Source organism: Lissotriton helveticus, chromosome 11 (genome assembly GCF_964261635.1).
Source record: "Lissotriton helveticus chromosome 11, aLisHel1.1, whole genome shotgun sequence".
Taxonomy (NCBI): Eukaryota; Metazoa; Chordata; class Amphibia; order Caudata; family Salamandridae; genus Lissotriton; species Lissotriton helveticus.
Window position 1 is genome coordinate 724,634,674 of NC_136072.1, and position 19,726 is coordinate 724,654,399.

The window sequence follows — 19,726 nt, forward strand, 5'->3', positions numbered from 1 at the left end:
ACTTCTGGAGGCGAACCTTTAAGGTGGTAGCAGCTAATGGGCTTCCTCCAGCAGATGATGATATAAACAAACTGAGCTATGTAAGTTGTTCTCAAGCAATCAACTGTGTGCTGAAAATCTAAATTGTTAGATGACATTCGACTTTAGATGTGGGGTTTCAAGTTACAGAGTCCCAATCTTGTCACATTAGCCTGAACAAGACCTTTGATGGTGAATACGTTTATTTCCTTATCTGTATATAAAAGGCAAACTCAGAATACATATGCAATGCCCAGTAATTCATACTACATAGTGTTATTTTCAGACTGGACAGTCACTTTTTTGCCCCCGAAGCCCTCTAGCTAAGCTTAGTGCCACAGTACTATAGTGCATGTCGGCCTCAGATATCCCCCTTGAGTACAGTGTATGTCCACAATATGCTGTTGTTGTTCTAATTCTTAAAAGCTGTACTCTTAGCACAAGCCTAGTCCACGCTACACCAAAAGGCATACAGGAACTGAGGGGAGGTATGAGCTGTGTTAAGTGAAAAAATAATAAACATGCTATTTAGACAGAACGTTCCTAGCTGATGCCCAGATAAGGAGTTGCCAAATGCAATGGCCTAATTCAAAAGGTCAATGGGAAATACACCAGGAGAGTTAATTTTCCTTCAGAAGGAGTGCACCTCTTCATTTGTAAACAAAAGTAAATGTGTCTTCGTTTTTAGCTTGTGTACAGACATTGCTGTAATAGTGGAACATATTCTTTGGATAGAGCACACCTTCGCATATAATCATAGAGATTTACATAAGATACATGATGGGCAGCTTCATTAAAATGTGGCTCGATAGCCTCTTTCTTGATCTGTTCATGTGATAAAAGAGTCAAAAATGGGCATCTTGTTATTCAGAGATGAGGAGTTACAGTGGATTGTGATGTTGAGTATTTTGTGTAAGGCTTTTGCTTACGTTTATACCACCAATTCAAGTTTTTCCAAAAGTGTGCAAGAATAATTGTTCATGAATGACTTTGCAACCCCATTTACTGGGCAATTGTGTTAATCACAAGATGCTGATCTCGAGACATCACAAAAAACGAGTCATATACCTTTATCTTTTAGACAGACCTCAGAAACCATTTGCTACGTAATTAATAGGGTCACATTTTGAACATATTATTAGATTTGAAAGTAGACACTTGTATGCAAGTTCTGGTGAGAGTTACAACATCATAAATTGAATGAGACACAGACACTGTGACCATACTAACCATTAATGTTATTTTACTACAGTAAGAAAGTAGTAGGGCCAAAGATGAAATTGCTACTGCAGCTGGTTTCTTTGTTTCCTGTAAACTAGAACACTGAATTCTGAATTTTCTTCCAAAATCTACTGTCTCTAATAAATCGAAGTATTCAAACATTAGATAATTAAAGGTAATGAAGTAGCATAACAGAAAAACAAAGAAGTTAAGACAGTGAATACAGCAGATTGTTACTTTGGCTACACCTTCAATGACAATACTCCTACCAAGTTAGTCGTATATGTAGCTGAGTAGGTTTTGGCATGTGTAAATGGTTGTATGTTTGTGTTATACATTTAGCAGTGCCACATATGTCGAAAGGTATGTCCTGTACCACATTTACACATGACTCTCATTCAGCCATACACATATATCACATTCATACGCACACATGTTTATACTTCCCAAAAGACCATGCATGCTCTCACTGATAGAAATGGCAGCCCTGTCAAAGTGCCCCTAGTCAAATATTTTGCTCAAACTATAGTCTTTGGCTGTATGGACATGAGTCTTAAATTCAATGAAACTGGGCGAGGGGATGTCTGGTAACATTGCGCTAGCAGCTTGGCCTTCAGTAGCTCGCAATGATTTTCACTGATCGGAAGTAGCTCTCTCTGCAGAAAAGTTTGAAGACCCCTGCTATAGTCCATAAGGAATGCACTGTAGCTAAATGATTCAGGGGTATTTTCCTAGACATTGCCGCCTCTCCCTTTGATGCCAGGTGTGGTGAGGAAGACGAAGCAGGTGTCCATAAAAATCATCAAATTGGCCACAACCTAGGCCAAGTAACGCTGGTACTCCATGTTTCTGGAGCTGTCCAATATCCCATATGAGAAGCTGCCACTCAGGCCATGCCGTCTCACTTAACTGGAAGGTCCACTCCTACAGCCAGACCCCAGACAGCTCAACTTAACAATTTGTTACTTGAGGTCCTAGATTTTGGCTATCTGCACATCCAGAAGAGTTTGTTTATAGTGTGGAGAGCATGTAAAACCTCCACTTATGCTATTTGTCCAAGTGGAAATAAATGTGTCCACTACTGCATTTCAAAGCATAAAGACGCCACTAAGGTCTTTGTACAAGATAGTATTTGCTACCTTTTATATTTATAGAAGTCTGGTTTAGTATACACCTCCATACGCTTACACTTGGCCACAGTTGTAGCGTATTTGCAAAATAGAGAACTTTCATCCCTCTTTAAAATCCCTGTCGCCAAGACCTTCATGCAGGTACTTAAGGGAGTGATGCTTCCTAGAACGCCTCTTGCCCCTGTGTGAAATCTTAACATAGTGCTCACACAGCTCATGGGTCCACAGTTTGTACCCTTCCACTCCTGCAGCCTGAATTTCTGTCATGGAAGTTAGCTTTCCTGACAGCAATGACCTCGCCAGGGGTATTAGCGAGCGCCAGGCCCTAACAATCCAGGAGCCTTTCATCCAGGTCCAGGAGTACAGGATGGTCCTCAGGACCACCCCACATTTTTGCCGAAGGATGTCTCACCCGTCCAAATCACTCAGACCTACGCTTCCAGTCTTCTTTCCACAACAAGACTCTGTAGCAGAAAGGGTCTTGCACACTCTAGATGTTAACATGATGCTCATGTACTATATTGACAGAGCCAAGCTTTTTCATAAAACAAATCAGCTTAATGTAACCTTTGCTAAACCCTGCAAGGTACACCCAGCTCCTAGTCAGGCATTGCAAAGTCGCTCTTTAATTGGATCCAGACTTGGGCAAAGCTTGCAAATCCAGACTTAGGCAAAGCTTGCAAAAAGCTCACCGTGGATTTTCTGGATAACATTATGCTGGCTGACATCTACAAAGCTGTCATCTGGTCAACACACATGTTCACTAAACACCACTGCCTGCCATCTGGCAATGGTTGACCAGTCTGTGTTAAGAACTTTGTTCCAAATATCTGCATCATCTGTTCCTAGCCTCTTTTGAAGAAACTGCTCTACAGTCTATGCAGAGCATGTGTATTTACAGCCACACATGGTATAAACAGAAAATGTTACTCTGTAAGCATCTGTTAGTTGTGTGTAGTGCTGTGTGTTTACAAGCACCCATCGACCTCCCTGAAAGCAGGCAGTGATCATGGATGATTAATCACCTTTTTCCATTTCTTTCATGATCCGCAATATGTTGCACACATTATACTTGTCCTTGACTCTTCCTTCAGCTTATACTACTCACCTGCTGCGCAGAAAACATTTTGAGGTGGAGCTGTAACCTTGTGCACTGTGGACTATGGGAGAAATCACTACAGGTTTAGTGACTGTCTTCTTTGAATAAAAACAAGTTCGAGGTCCGGGCACAACTCTAGATAGCAGGAATATGCAGAGCATGTGTAACTTCACTACTACATGCCCCGGCAAACAGTGGCTTACTGGGTAAATAACATTTTGCTTTTGAAGCTTGGTATTTGTTACAGTCAGAGCTGAACCAACCTTGCTCAGGAGATTTAGATGTGGATTTCCAGAGGGCCATTACCTTGAAATATATTGCATTCTCCCTTCCACTCTTGATGTCTGTAATAGAATGTCTACAAGCTGTCACTTGCTTGCTGTTCCCCTGGTGCTTTGTACCGGTTTTAGAGAACATATGGATCCCTATGCCTTGCAACGGTGGCCATGTCTTTCCATTCACTGTCTATGACTGTTTTATTCCTTAATGAGTTTGTCCAGACATCCAATGCTTCACTGTGAAACCGGTCATGAACCTACCTCTTCGCTACAAAGATAAACCTGTACCAGAGCAGATTCTGAAGTAAGTATCCCTAATGTTTTCCTTCATGCTTTCTTTCGTCTTTCAGGTTTGGAGTAAGCCCACACCTGGAGCACTGTGGCCCACTCTGGAGGCAGCATGTATAATATGCTCGACTGGAGGCCACGTGCATATTGAGGGTTATGTCCACACCCGTAGGCCTTTGAAAAATATAAATATTTTAGAGGCCATCCGTAGACTGATGTGCACAGTGGTAAGTGATATAAAACATCCTTTGAGAAGAGGTCCACCAACTTCTAGATTTGGATACGCTATGGTGGCTAAAGAATATGATAGCGAAATAGAAATACCTGAAGAGAATTTATGAAGTACAAGATAGTCATTTTTTGTAAAAGAGTAACCCTAGAATTAAAGGCCACAATGTGAATCTTAAGAGTGAACATTCTGAAATAATATTGTAAATTATATTTGTACTAGAGGGCAAGTAAATGCCAGCAACAGCATCACAAATTAACTGGTGGTGACAAAAACAATGAATGAATTAAAATAGACCAGAGAAAAAACAGGGACATAGACTTGAAAAGAAGGCAGTGGTAAGGGTGGTGACCATAGTCTGTGAGCAAAAGGCAGATGAGACTGATCTTTAAGTATTGATGAAGCACATATATGCAACCAAAGTGGCCTTTTGGTGGTAACTAGGCACTCTATATGGTGCGTGTCATCATTTTCTGCTGATCAACTTCAATGTTTTAGCAAAATACATACACTTTATTTTGATTTGAGTATTAACACCAAATAAGAGCCCACTGAGTAGAAAAACAACCACTTCCCTTAATATTTAACTTTAACTCTTAGTAGCATGTTCGTAAAGGATAATGGAGGTACAAATAATGAAAGTAAAAACTCCTTCCCAGAGCGATGAGAGCCTTCCAACTTTATTCAAATATGTTAAATATCGAAAGGGAGAGTAAGATATGTTTTATGTTAAGTGCTTGGTTGGATATTATTGCACAAAAAAGAGTGGTATTAAACCCCATATTTCCCTGGCATGATGTCATACCAGTGAGCCATTTTCCAAATTTCGTGAAAGTTACATACTTTTTGTACAATACGTATCTGAAAGGCATAATGCAAGTCTGATTTCGATGTCACTTAAGCATGACAGTGCATATAAATAGAGAAAACCCTGCGTCCTCTTCATGAAAAGTAATCAGAACAGGAACATTCTGACGGTATTCAGAACAGTTTGTTAGGTGCAGCTTTCAGTCCGATGATTCACCAATCTGACTTCTAGAGACAAACAGTGTTAAGAAAATCAAAGCATGTTTTCCTAAGCCCCTACATTCTTAAATGCATATTTAAATATTTTCTTTTTTATTTACTCCCAACAACCAAACACTGTAGTGCAGAATTTTGCTTACTGTTTTCAGTAAGCGTTTTCCCAAGGAAAAAAATATTTTTCATGGTAACTGCAATAAAAATAAACATGTAATTTAAAAAGAAGGCAATTAGTACCACTTGTAATGTTGTTCAGTAGTTCCATCCTGGGGTTCTGGTGACATTTACAAACCACTTAATCTTTATCTTCATGGTTTATGATGTTATCAGAACCCCTTGAGGGGAAGGTAGGACCATATTAAACAGTTATCCATTATGCATCATCTATATAATTGGCATTCTGTGTAATAGTGGCATGTCACTTTGTGCCTGCTTTAGAGCTTTTGTCTCCAGATATGATTCTATACTGGATTAGTGCTATGTATAAATCGATCCAATGGTAGACCATGTGGCAGCGATATACCTATTGGCGGGGAGAGGGTAAAATGTCTGTTGTTGCTCAACCAACCAGTTGTAGTCCATCCTGATTACTAGGTAGATTGTGTCTCTCTTTCCATATTCATGGACAAACTATGGTTAGCCATAATTTATGCATGCCAAGTATGAATGACCATAGTTTAAATGTGATTTTTGTCCAAAAATGTGCCCGGAGTGGTGTTATTTTTTTCTACACACGCTATATAATTTGATTGTGTATGGCTGTGGGTAGAAGTTAGATTAGTTAGAACTGGGAGTTGCTGGGTGGTTAATGAAGGGAATAGCAGAGAAGTGTTCCACATTTAAAGTGCAGTTAAAGACTGCCCGAGTTCTCGGTTTGCTATTTATGTTTTGTGGCAAGGATGTATAGCCTCTTTCACATTTTATCATTTGTGCTGTCCCCTCTCGCCAAGGCTCTGTATTTGACCTGCACCATTTGTTTATGTACTATTTTAAGCAATTTTTTTAGTTCATAATTGAGAACGTAGACTATACAAAGACATTTCATACATTAAATAAGCAAATGATAAACAATTCCTAACCTTATGAACAAACATCAATAACGCTCACCAGTACGTACTATTCTGAATTCATCAGTATTGACAATCTTTGGTTTCTTCTTTTAGGTTTCATGCATATTTTGATGCACACTATACCTAGATCTACCTTAAATTTACTACTTTCACTGATTATTTATGTGTATGTTTTTCTGTTTGTCTGCCTCAACGATCGTAAGGACTAACTAGTTTTGTTGTCTTAATCCATCTGAGACGGAATACTATTTCCTCTACCTTCTTTGTTTAGTCAAGCATGTTCATACTTTGTGCCATTCCTTTTCTTTTATTTTGACTTCATTTATATAAAATGTAGGCTTGGTAGTTAATCTTTTTCTAAGTAAGACCAAACCTTACCTGTCACTTGTATTTGCTGGTTTCTCTTTTGTAATTTCAAAGTGTCTTTTCTTTTTTTATCTTTAACTGCTAAATTTCTTGTTCATTCCCCTTTTCTTTCTATTCTAAGATAACCTAAGTAAACCTGGGAGGACTGGAGAATGGGATATATGGTGGAGACATTGACATTTGGGAAGGGTATAAGAAGCAAGCATTCTGCTGTGAACAATTACCAAGGCGAAAATAGTTTAAAAGGCATTTTGCCTTGACAGACTCAGAAGCATAGTTGCAAAGTATTATTATACAGAACGGGTGATGAATGCATGTAACAAACTCCCATCAGAATTGGTGTCAGAAATAGTAAATTTGAGTGTGCCTAAGACAAAGGTTAGCTTTTTCCAAGAGTGCAAAGGTTGCCATGTAGAGTATGTCTCTCAAGATTAGGAAGTGAATGTACATCCTAGACGGCCAGACTATCCCAATATGCATCGTGGTGTAATTTGTGGGATCTGTAGACAGATTTATGTGCACACACCTTCAGATATTCTAAAAGGTTGGAGGACTCGATAAGCCATTTCTTTGCGTGATCATTTTTTTCCCCATGTATTTCAGTTATTACAGAACAAATGAAGTGCAGCAGTTCCGGTACTCACGGCCATTTAGGAAAGGAGCAAAGGATCCCGACAACGAGTTTGCTGTAGGTGCTTCATCTTGTGTTTTGGTAACACTGCAGGTTAAAATTGCAAGTCTGATGCATACCCACGATGTATAGTCGGGTGGAGGTGGGGTAGCTTTGTAATTCTTTAATGCTCCTCTACTTTCTGTTTATGAAAGTAATGAAACAGTAGTTGCCCCATCTATTGGTTTTTAGCACAACAGAGACTTTGGATTGCATTAAAATCATAGTATATTTCACTCCTGATGGACTGCTTCCTTTCACTGAAACCTAGAAATAGTCCTGCTTCTGCACGACCTATGCCTTTCTAGAAGGAGATCAGCTCTGCAAATGCCCCTCACTGCATACCAAAATTCCTCAAGTCGTTTTCAAAGAGGGACAGCCACACATCGATTTGCCACACCATCTCATCACTGATTTGTATTCTAGTATGGCGTTACTGTATGATCACACACACACACCTGACATGTGAATGTCATTTCCCAGTCCTGCTGTTCTGTCCTTTTCCCAGAAAATATCCTGATATCTCCATAGAGGTGGTTGCCACATGTTAATGTTGATGGTCTTCCTAATTTATTTGGCACTTGTGAGGATACATTTAATATTTGGGCCTAGTCTTTAATACAGATGAACTGTGCTTGAATGTGGCCACCTTTGATCTCAGTAACACCGTGTTTCAAAAGTATTGATGTCACTCTCATTCTCTAGCAATTCAGTTCCTGTCCTTTCCTACATTGAGAGTATGTCAACGTATGCCAGCAGGAAAATTAGGTCATGGGTAGTTGAGTGGCAAAATTAAATAAGAGAATTGGGAAATGTATTTTCTTTTAAGGCTAATTGCTTAACTTGGGATCCTCAGCTGACTCATGAAGTGGCGTCTAAGTCATGTAGGATGAGATACCATAATTCATTTAAAGTATAAAAAATCTCCTTATTTCTGTTTGCACAATTTTATTTATAAATGCTCTGAGTGAGATGCAGCTCAGTTGATGGATAGATTTAGGGTTATTACGTTTTACCCCCAATGACGAGAACTCTGTGCCTCATTGTTCCTTTTAATTTTTCTTGAACAGACTATGTGGATTGAGAGAACAACATACACAACTGCATATAAGTTTCCAGGAATCCTGAAGTGGTTTGAGGTGAAGCATACTTCAGTTGTAAGTACTGTTTTTAAACAAACTTCTTTCCTGTTCAGTTGGTGACACTTGAGAGACAAGTTGTCCGGCACAAAAAGAAAATTACATTATGTTGAGCAATAGAAAAGAAACCTTTTCCACAGTTATTTACATATAGCACTTCAACACTGTATAACCATAGCGATTTCCAGCCCAGTAAAAGTGGAAGTATGCAAACTTTTGAGTGAGAAACAGCCACTTGTACAGTAATTAGTTAGAGAATGTACTAAAGAGAAATCATCTTTATTGAAAATTGGATAAACTGTTATTACAGACATTTTGAAGTCGAACCTGGGCAGCGCAAGCGCTGCTCTGAGGCATGCTGTATTGAAGTATGGAATAGACGCCCCGCCGACTCTCGGCCCATATTTGTCATTGGCTTGTGTCATTGCCCTTCGAAAATGCTGGCTTCTGATTCGTTAATAGGCTTACTTGTCCCTCCTTAGTACCACCTTGTCATTTGTAACCTCCCTTGAGGACTGGCCCTTTTACTTCAGCTGTTACACGGTATGCCTTTTTTTAGTCTGTAAGCACTATTTTCTTTAATGAGTTTCTCCTACTTCAGGCACGACATTCTTTCCTGCAACATTCAGCACACCATAGATGCTTTCACTTTCTGAGCAGCCCGTGGCAATGGCAGCCGCTTCTTTGAATACATCTCGCATTTACAAGAGTTTGAGCTATTGGTATTGTAAATGACTGCCTTTTATTTACGTGTTAATTAGCAAAACAGAAGGCACTATAATTTACAATGCCAATAGCTTAAACTCTCGCAAATTCGAGACTTAATTGTATTGCACATGCTTGGTAGTAGGTTGCAGTCATGAACATAACCTAGAAATTACATATTTTTTAGTTATTTCTACTTAGAAACGAAAAAGGTTTTCAAAACGAGTTAGTATCAGAATTAGGATCAAGGCTAGGTTCATCTTTTTGGCTATTTTAGAATCAAGCATTGGATAAATTAGGGTGATGCTAAGAGTCACTTTATGATAGGCCAGGTGGAAAGTCTTCTTTACATAGTGGAATGCATCGTAAGAAGTTCCTTTTCAATTGACAAACGATATTAAGGAATACATTATTCAGATTTCTTCAAGGAATCTTTTCCTAAACGTTGTGTTTTTAAGCATGTATTTTTATAGATCACCTGCTGTGTACTCTCATGCTACCTGGTGTTGGATAAAAAATATAAGTAATTTTCATTCAAAGCTGATTGATTTCGATTGTGGCAAAAATTGCTAGTGATCACGTCTTCTAAATTTAGAGTGCACCAGGACACAGGTTCCACTTTAAATTGTGTTTTTCCTGCCATTGGATGCAGACCTGTTTTGAAGCACGCCACCATTGAATGGTACAATTAGGAAGATTTAGACATCAGCATAGAGTATGGGTCACAAAGAGAGACTGTTACTTTGCTACTGGGTTCTCTCGAAGCACAGACATCCACACTTACCTGTACCTTCTGCTAGTGCCATCACTATGGAGTATATAAACCTCTGATAAAGGGTGGCACTGTGCTGGCATTAATTTTAAAATTCAAGATAAAGAATCATAGAGAATATTTTGTATTGAACAAAGCTTGACTAGCATAGAGACCTTTTCTAATGACAGTGAAAATGGTTTTACATGCACTGGTGGATTCAGAAAAGTAGAAAAAAGACAGGATTTCTAGTGAGCAGGCTTTTTCCATTTAGGTCTCACATCCTCTTGATGAAGTCCAGCCACTCATGTAGGTGTATTAGACCTGAGAAGCCTACATTTCAGTCTCTGTTCTAATATGTTTTGATGTGCCATTGATGTTGTCCAGGAAGAAATCAGTCCTCTGGAGAACGCCATTGAGACAATGGAACTCACCAATGAGAAGATCAGTAACATCGTCCAGCAGCATGCCTGTGATCGAACGCTGGCTGTGCACCCGCTCTCCATGCTACTGAATGGTATTGTGGACCCAGCCGTCATGGGTGGGTTCACCAACTATGAAAAGGTGAGCCAGTTCTGATGCAGCTGTGTCATCAAAATAAACAGTGTGGCTAGGAATAGAGTAAATGAGACATTGCCTGGCATTTACAGAGTCTGCTTCCTTTTTCTTCAACTGTGATTCTCCTCTTTACTGTCTTTATATGACTTCATCAGTAAATAATGGAGTGTAAACACACCCATTGACCGCTTTGTTCCATTCTATAAATTACCTCCCATGTAAACATGGCAGTTGCTTTCCTCCCTCTCTGTGTGACACCTTAGGCAGAAAGAATAGTGTCAGGGCCGGCTTTAGCACTGGTGGCTCTCCGTGTGACAATCTATTTTGGCACATCCCATTGCTGACACCCCGTGACCTCCTCCTCTAGTTTTCTGCCTGCCACTGGGCAAAAGTGCCCCTTATGTCTCCATAACCCCTCACACATACGCTGGTAAAAGCTGGCTTTGATAATAACATTTATATCTAACATAACATCCTAACTATTTTATGCAGTTTGCATGTAGCTCTTTGATGATAGTTCTTAACAGTCAGTGTTCTGTATTAGGGATGTATCATATGTACTGCGGTAACACAATGCTCTCTGTAAAAAAAAGCAGCAATCCACCGAGCTATCCATACAAAATACAGATTTGTGATCTGCAAGGTACGTGTTCTTTGCAGCAGGCTTATTAACCTTGTGCGCTACTTTATGCCACTAGACAACTTTGATCTTACACTCTAACAGCAACATTAATCACAAGAGCTATCTTGAAATTTGTATTGCTGCCTGAAAGCTGGATACACAAGGAACTTAGCAGAAGGTGTTTTAAAATTGCAAGTTATTGCGAAGCACTGCGCCTCCTCACCCCCCCCCCCCCCAGGTCAGCGCCTAGTGCGGCCATACCAGTTGCAGTACCCTAAAGCCAGCCCTGAAGAGTGTAAGCACACCCGCCTAATAGCTATATTCCATTCCTTGAATAAGACATAACAAGCAATGTGAAAAGTATGAACACACAAATTGACAACTACTTTCCATTTTGGTGTTGAGAGTAAACTCACCAGCTAGCTGCTAGTTTCTATTCTCTGTATGTTTCATCACATACAGTAAGAGGAGTGCAAAAACATGATTTGTTATCTGCATTCCGTTCCCTGCATATATCAAATCACCCATCAGCACATCAACTGAAAGCTACAATCCATTATGTGTGTATGAAATATGCGAAATGGAAACACGCAAAATGGAAATGATGTTCCTTTCTCTGTATATCATGTGTAGTTCCTGGAATATAAAGGTTACCAACAAACAGCAATGTCCCCTTCTCGTTGTGACATCACAGGCAGTAAGTGCAGTGTACGCACACTAAGTGAAAGGGATGTTTCACAGGTAATAGGAGGAATGTAAGCACACAAACAAGGCCACAGCTTTACCATATAAACCTTATGTGTATGAAAAAAGAAGCTGACTCTGTTTCTTCTGTTCTTCCAGGCATTTTTCACAGAAATGTACACCCAAGAACACCCAGAGGACCAGGAGAAGATTGAACTGCTGAAGCATTTAATTGCTTTACAGGTACTGTGCCAGTTGCCTCTACTGAAAGCACTTCAAATTTGGCATGATAGTGTGTAAGGCAGACAGTGCCTAATTTTCATAGAAAAGCTCAGACTCCACAGTTTTTCTTAGGAACCTATGCCAATACCAATGTTGCTGAATATCAAAGATTGCCTAGCCTTTAATTTTACCCCATGGCTCTTTCTTCCACCACCTTACTCTTCCTGTCTCTTCATCTCACTCTTTCATTTTAAAGTTTGTTTCCTCCCTGCAATCTCCTCTTCAAATTTCACTGTTTTCCTTTTTCCTCTCTTCTTCTCCCTTGTCTCTCTTTTCTGTCTTTCTCTGTCCAGAGGTCAAAGTCTGATGTTGAAAAATGTGTCACCAGATCACAAAAAGGAATGCTGGTGACCACCACCTGCATCCGTCTGCAAACCTTAGGCCCTAGGGTGAGGTCTGCTCGGTCTGACATTTAAAGTAAAATGTAATGTTATTGATATTTGTATATTTTACGTTCTGCAATTAGAATTGCATCATAGATAACTATTGCAGACAACACTTTGGGTCAGCATGTTTTGTCTTACTGGTATTGTCATCTTCTAGCACTCATTCGTAGGTGGCTGTATTTCATTCATTGTTGCCAGGTTCTATACTTAATATACCCCGCAGTCTTTTGCAGATTACTTTATTTCCCTGGTGACAGCTAACTCCTCAGAATTGAGGTAGTGAGAGCTCCTATTTTCTTTTGCAGGAAATATTTCCAAATGTCGAACATTTATTTCTTTGTATTGAAAATGCTATTGAAAATACAGCATTTCTCCAAAGGAGAGAGTTAAAAGAGCAAACATGGGCATGTGGGAATTTTCTTCTACATCCTCATTTTTTTCCAAACTTTTTGCTTTTTTGGTGCTCTTTTTTTTCTGGGGGAAAAAGGAGGGTGTGACAGGCATCGATGTAAAGGGAGATTCTGAAAACACAAATGAGTTCTATGTTGCCCTCTTAGGAAACGGAACCTATAAACTTACAAGTAATGACGTGCTGCTTTAGTGTGGCATTATGTACGATGTAAACTTTGCGGATCATTGAAAATTAACAGAATAGGCTGGGCAGCACCTTACTGCACAGCCTGGGATTACCAGCTGTACTTTGTGTTTGACAAACGTATGGAGACCTGGGCATCTCACTAGGTTGCTGATTAGTCCTTGCTTTGAAGATCATGCACAGGTGCCTTGTGGAGGGCTATGTAGGGTGTACTCAAGTCTAGGTTTTAGAGAGATCACTCCAATTTCTCCAGAGCTACATTTTTGTGGCCATAATATGCAAACATGTATTTGTATGCAGAAACATCTGGAAAACGCCACTAATACGGAGGTGTTTCGGCGCCAAGACTTTATCTAATAGTTTTTACAGTGACTTACTCTCGTAACGGAGACCCACAGACTCGACTGGGCTGTGCCTCCGCTGATTGAGATTTGGAGCAGATACTACAGCGTGTCTCCAAACTGCCTACTACTCACCAATGAACCTTATATAGGTTCCATATAAAATAAAGAGAAGATTTTAATTATCTCGCATAAGGTGCGGCTCTGCCATTTAATTCAAGGGGAGCAAAAGAACAAACCACGTACTTACAACATAAGGCCAGAGGCTTTTTATCAAGCGCATCGTGCTTTCCTTCTACAATTTGAGCAACACGCTCCTGGGAAGATTTCCCTTTTTGTAAACATCTTGGGGAAACTAAATGACCCCCTGGTTACGACAGATATTGTGTTAGTCTTGAAAAAGGTGGCAAAAATCAAGAAACTCCACCGAAACGCTTCGACGCTTTCTAAAGTTGTATAATTCAAGACTCTCTCATCGTTGTTGATATACTGATGATTTATACATACAACATCGATGTGATTAACTAGGAGTTCGAATATACTAGTAGTATTCTATAATTTTTATGTCTTACTGTTTGTCTTCTTTTTACCAATTATGCGGGTCATAATTGAATGTCATGTGTTGTACTGATTTGTTTTTATTTAAAATTACATATGTGTTCAGCTCAAGAATCTATTGTATTTTTGTATTGTATGTATACATAATAAATTGTGATTTCCACTTTTATCCAGTGTGTCTAGATATATATGATTTTCTGTGATTTAGGTTTTAATTGCTCTCACCTAATACTGTATAGTTCTGTTCAAGGGAATTTTATTTTTTTCCGGGCGTGCAGAAACATCTGCACATACATGCCGTCAAAAAATCGTTCAGTGGGACAACAAGGTTACCTGGGCCCCTAATAAAAGCAAGAAAAGGTAATGTCCTCCAGTTGGGTATTAAAGGAGACCCACAGTGGGCATGCAGAGGCACCCTCACACTCTTGTATCCCTGCTCATTGCTTCTGCTGCACAAAATTTTATATATTTAATATTTTTCTAATGTGCAACTGCACGAGTTATATTAGTACACTTTGCTTGAAATGAGTGCAAAGATTTTAAACCAGAATTAGGTAGGAGTTTGCCGAGGTGGCATGGCCAGTTAGCCAACATGACTGTCGTTCTGTGGTATTGTTCCCACATCAGAAGAGTTAATTGGGGAGCAGAGGCCTAAGGGACTGACTAGAGATTCTTAAGTGACATTCTGCAGTACATGATAAGCAGCACAGTCCATTTTTCAATTTTTTGCACAGGATTTCTTGACAAGATAGACTTGGAAATTGCAGAGGACGGCTCGGTTCACACTACCTTGGTCTTGGACCGTGGGTCTATATGTGGCCAATATGGCATCTTTTCAGTGAGAGGAATGAAGTCATGTAGTGGTGCTCTGGCGATATCGAGTTGCAGAGTGAACACTTGAAGAGTTATCTCTGCAGCGTTTGGAGAGTAGTACACAAATTGAAAGAGGAAGCCTTCTACATGTCCTCATCTGCAAAGTCTTTGAAGGTCTCACCCTGCGCATTCTGATTTTGGAAAAAGTGATCTTGAGAAGACTGACAGTGCCACATTGGGAGGAGGGTATCGTGTTTGGGGCACCATTGAAGCTACTGAAAAAGATTGAAGAAACCATCTCACAACAGTTCACAAATTAGAAATGTTTGTGCACTGTACGGGAAACACTGCAAGTCTTAAGTGACATAGATGGGGACATAGATGTGGTGTGGACATAGAGAGGAAAGCAACCATGGCGTTTAGTCTTCGACGAATGTGGCTTTGAAAGTGGAAGTGGCTTGTGGTAAAAACACGAGTACGCCCACCCATCCATACTAAAAGTTGGATTCACAGGCACATGGATTTCCCTGATCATGAAAGCGCGATGACGGGAAGAAAAAAATCCATTGTGCTGCAGAGCGATAGGCATAATGTGAGACGAAGATGAACAGGGAAATGGACTGCAGTAAGGACTTCAATGCACCGCAGATTTGGAGACGGAAGAATGCACACTTCAAGGAGTGCCGCCAACTGCTGTCTTTATTAAAGAGAATATACCTGAGAACAGCTGATTATTTACAGATAACTGCAGGAGAGCTTGCTTTCTGGACCACTATTTGAGTACTTTATTCTAAGTCTTCACATGTTCCATTGCCTAACCTGTTTAGGCATTAGTTCTTAAAAGCATGTGAAGAGGTTCTCTAGTTGATGTAAATTAACCTGACTGGATTTGCATGTCTGATTTGTCATCCCATGCAAACTTAGTCGCTGATCATCCTTCCACGAAGGGCGCTGTGCCATAAGGCCCTGTCCTCCTTTCTTACTCCCTTCCATATTTTGTTTCTAACCCATCTCTGCTTACCTTTTCTTCTTTACTCTTTATCATTCCACATTGATTTTCATCTTCTTATAGGGGTCTCTCACTCAGAGCAACTCATCTGCACATGACTCTTATTGAGAGAAGGAGGGCCCTTGGAGCTTTCTCACCCATAGACATAGCATCTGAGGAGGCATGGGCTAATCGATATCGAGATACATTTGGCTGTTATCTAGGAGTATTTGAAGAAGTTTTATTTTATCAGAGGTCTATGCATAGACGCCAGATACTATAGACTGAAGAAGTGTGATGTTTGGAGCTAAATAGTAACAGTAATTGAGTTGCTCTCTGATTACTATTTATTTCTAATTAATACATTTTCAATAATGCCAAAAAACTAAAGTTAAAGAAGAGAATGTAATCGTTTTGGTGAGTTTGTTTTTGATGTTCTACAGATATATTAGAGCCAGTTTTTTTTATCCCTAGAGGATCCCAGCAAATCTGCTTTTGAGCTAAAGATTTGGACAAAGTTCCTAGTTTTAACTCATTCAATGAAACCAGATCAAATCAGTGGAAGTGTTGCCCTTGAAATAGTTCTTTAAATTGTGGACCTTGGATCTGTGAGAGCCCCTTTTTCCTTCTCTGTGGCCAGAATGTTTTTAGAAATTATTCAGCTTATGATGATTGGAGTTGCGTAGGTTGGGGATCTGTTGTCTGACAACTTAAGGTTATTATTTGTGAGACACAGGCTCTGAATAGGATTTTCTCTCTGGAGAATTTTACTCCGTACTTTTAAAGTTAGGGATAACATTGTTTTAAGGAAGTTTTCAAACTGTAATTCTCACACTAGACTGAAGTGTTTTTTTACTAGACAAAATATGGTAATTTGAAAAGATGTGCCTTAATTGTAATCAGTACTATTTTTGTGATTAGGGTTTCACAGACATAAAACATTTTTTCATAAAAACCGTTTTGGCACACAAGTCTATTGCATAGCTTTGGGAAAGTTGATCTAACCAGCTCTTGTATGAATGTGGTCCAGTATTTTTCCCCAAGTGAACTTAAGAGTCATGGAATCCCTTAGCAGGAGCTCCCTTTTACTCTGTCTTTGGCAACATTGGAGTTGGGCTTTGCAAAGTATACACTTTAATGAGTCCATTTTATTTGGGCTCTCCCCCCGAGCCTGGCAATCAAGCATGTGGTTTGGGAATTACCTTCAGTCATGCAATGTCTTTTATTCCCGCACTGAACAAGCTAATGTTTACCTGTTCCCAGATTCTTGGAACTCTAAAGACATTTCTTCCATTGCCACCCATTAATTACTACACAACCATCAGACAAGCCTTACTGTTAAAGCAGTGCCATTTACCGAGGCTTGCACAAGTTATATATGATTCGAGCCACCTTTCTTCATATACATTTAAAATGTTACCACTGGGTGTGTTTGCCTTGCGGTTGGTCTCTGCAAATCTCTTTGTTGTTCCATGTATTCTTCACTCCACCATAGGTGAAATATTTCTTTCATATTTGGCAACTCAGTGTCGGAATGTTCATCTGCCACACCTCAGCACTATCTCTAAATCATATGGCTTTTGGAAATCTCTAAAATGTGGCTCTTTGCACTGCTTCAATTTATTCTTCTGATGACGATCCCCAGCATGACCTCGGCTCGGGGATGTATGGTGATGATCACTGTATGCATTTAGAAATGATGCTTTTGTTTTTTGTCTGTCGATAAACTTATTTTCTTTTTATAAATTAAAAGTACACACTGGACAATCGTATTTGTAGGTGTTATTATTGTGCTTTTAAAGAAGTGCTATTGAGGCTATTTTCAGATGAGACGGGCAGCTGCTGCTCTGACAGATCTAGGATCCTCGTTGTTGGAGTCTTGCCTCTAATACTGTGAATTCTCTTTATTTTGCAGATGCCTTTACTCAAGCAAGGCCTCAGGATCCACGGGGAGAAGCTCACAGAACAGCTGAGGCCTCTGCATGAGCGTTTGACATCCTGCTTCAAGGAGCTGAAGGAGAAAGTAGAGAAGCTGTATGGCGTTATAACTTTGGTACTAGCACTTAATTATAAAACCCATTTTTATTTCCAGTAAGTTAATAAACAAACAGTCTGTGAGGACAATACAGTATTTTACAGCATTTATGTTGATCTCGATCTGATTTAATCTTTAGATAAAACCATATAAAATTATATTTTTTAAAGTCCCAATTAATCTCAGTTTTGCAAAGCCATTCTAGCCTTCACCCCTGGCTTGTGCCACTACTTGGAATACAATTAAAGACATTTCTGGTTTCTAATATGCCATTGCTCTTACCTGTTGCCATCTTTGTCCAATAGACAGTTGCTTTACATTCTTATCAAGCATGTACAATATTAGTTTCTGCTTCCGTTCCATTAGATGCCAAGTTTGCTTTCTGACCAGTTTCTCTGAACATCAAGAAACCAATTTCCCTTCTTATCCAACTTAAGTTCATTGGTTAAGAGGCACACCCAGTCTCTCACATTAGAGACAAGGAATTTGACTGTGACATGTCCTTGTTTAACCAGGAAACATAGGCTTTCAATAGTTAATGTCTTGGGTTATCAAGAGGTTCAATGGCTGTGGAGGCTATGCAAAGACTTTTAATAATGGGATCTTGATTTAATAGGAGATGGAAAGCAAGACGGTGTAGCTTTCTCAGAGTGGGCATGGTGGTTGTATCAGTCTGATATCCTGGGCAGACATCTTAGACCTTCTGTTCATGCTTGCTTGATGTAGTGGGATTTATAGAACATGTCAGGCACTGGAGGCTTTAAGTAAATAGAAGTGTAATACAGTAGAAGGTGTACTGCAGGGTCACTCTTTACACAGTTTTTGTAGGCTATGGCTTCTAGTATTGTGAGGTGAACAATAAGGACAGGCATCGCACGCTAACTTTGTCTCCCCTCAGTCAAAAATTCTGCCCCTGATGTCAGGTGTCTTTGTATGCTCTCCCAGAAATATACCTTGCATTGTTTTATGCTTTTAACATAATGATCATTCTTTAACAAGTCTTGGGTTTGGCACTTGCACACTGTTCATAGTGGCAAACTACTGTGTTCAAGGTTGGCAGCAAAGTGAATTGGTCTACACACAGCCAGAGGGCTGTCATAGTCATCACATGACTTCTGTGATTATTTTTCTGTTTTACATGCATTCTTTGATTATGGGAAGAAGCTTGGTGGACATGTTGCCTTACAATATCAGATCAATTTGTTTTTGCAGCTTTTGTCATATATGCAGATCAGGAAATAACTACCCTGAAATGTATCTGTCTCACTTGCTCAGGTTTCATTTTGACTTTTGGCCTGATGTGATTGCAAGTACACTTTACCTGTACATGGGTCTATTCCAGTGGGATCAAGTAATCTGATTTCTGTGCATTTGCAGGCTCTGTCTTGCACTTAAAAGCCCCAGTTACCAAGGTACCTCTCATGGAGGGTTCCAGAGTAAAGAGTATAGCTTCTGCTTTTGGTTTTGTTTATGCCATAGAGTTCTGCGATGAGGCAGTCAGGCAGTCTCTGTCCATCAGATATCTTTCCCCACTCCAGCCACCTCTTCCTCCAGATGGCTGTCCACCTTTAGCCCTTACTCTCTCTCAACCCCTTACTTAATTTACCATCAACTGGGTTATATGGAAACCTCAACTCCGACTTCACCAACCCTTTCTCCTCTTTATCTACCACTGTTGCTTAAAACTCCTAGCTTGAAGTTTCAAATTCAAATTCTGATGTGGACTACCCCACTAAGCTCCTTCCTGAACATTATCAGATATCTTTAAAGGCAATGTGGCTGCACTCAAACAAATTAGATGGATTCTCATTTTTTTAATGTGTACACCAAGTGAAGCAAAGTGGGTATTACCTCTTTGAGGTTCATTTCGAGCTCAT

General features: G+C 39.7%; 1 protein-coding gene across 1 annotated transcript in view; it reads left to right on the plus strand.

The window, feature by feature from the left end:
* The window catches only part of DOCK5 (dedicator of cytokinesis 5), an 852,732-nt gene that overhangs the window by 745,152 nt on the left and 87,854 nt on the right, over nucleotides 1-19,726 (plus strand). The window contains exons 42-47 of the mRNA XM_078666602.1: nucleotides 3,969-4,050; nucleotides 7,326-7,410; nucleotides 8,463-8,549; nucleotides 10,375-10,551; nucleotides 12,011-12,094; nucleotides 17,730-17,867. Of these exons, the coding sequence (XP_078522728.1) occupies nucleotides 3,969-4,050; nucleotides 7,326-7,410; nucleotides 8,463-8,549; nucleotides 10,375-10,551; nucleotides 12,011-12,094; nucleotides 17,730-17,867 (653 nt within the window). The remainder of the gene's footprint in view (nucleotides 1-3,968; nucleotides 4,051-7,325; nucleotides 7,411-8,462; nucleotides 8,550-10,374; nucleotides 10,552-12,010; nucleotides 12,095-17,729; nucleotides 17,868-19,726) is intronic.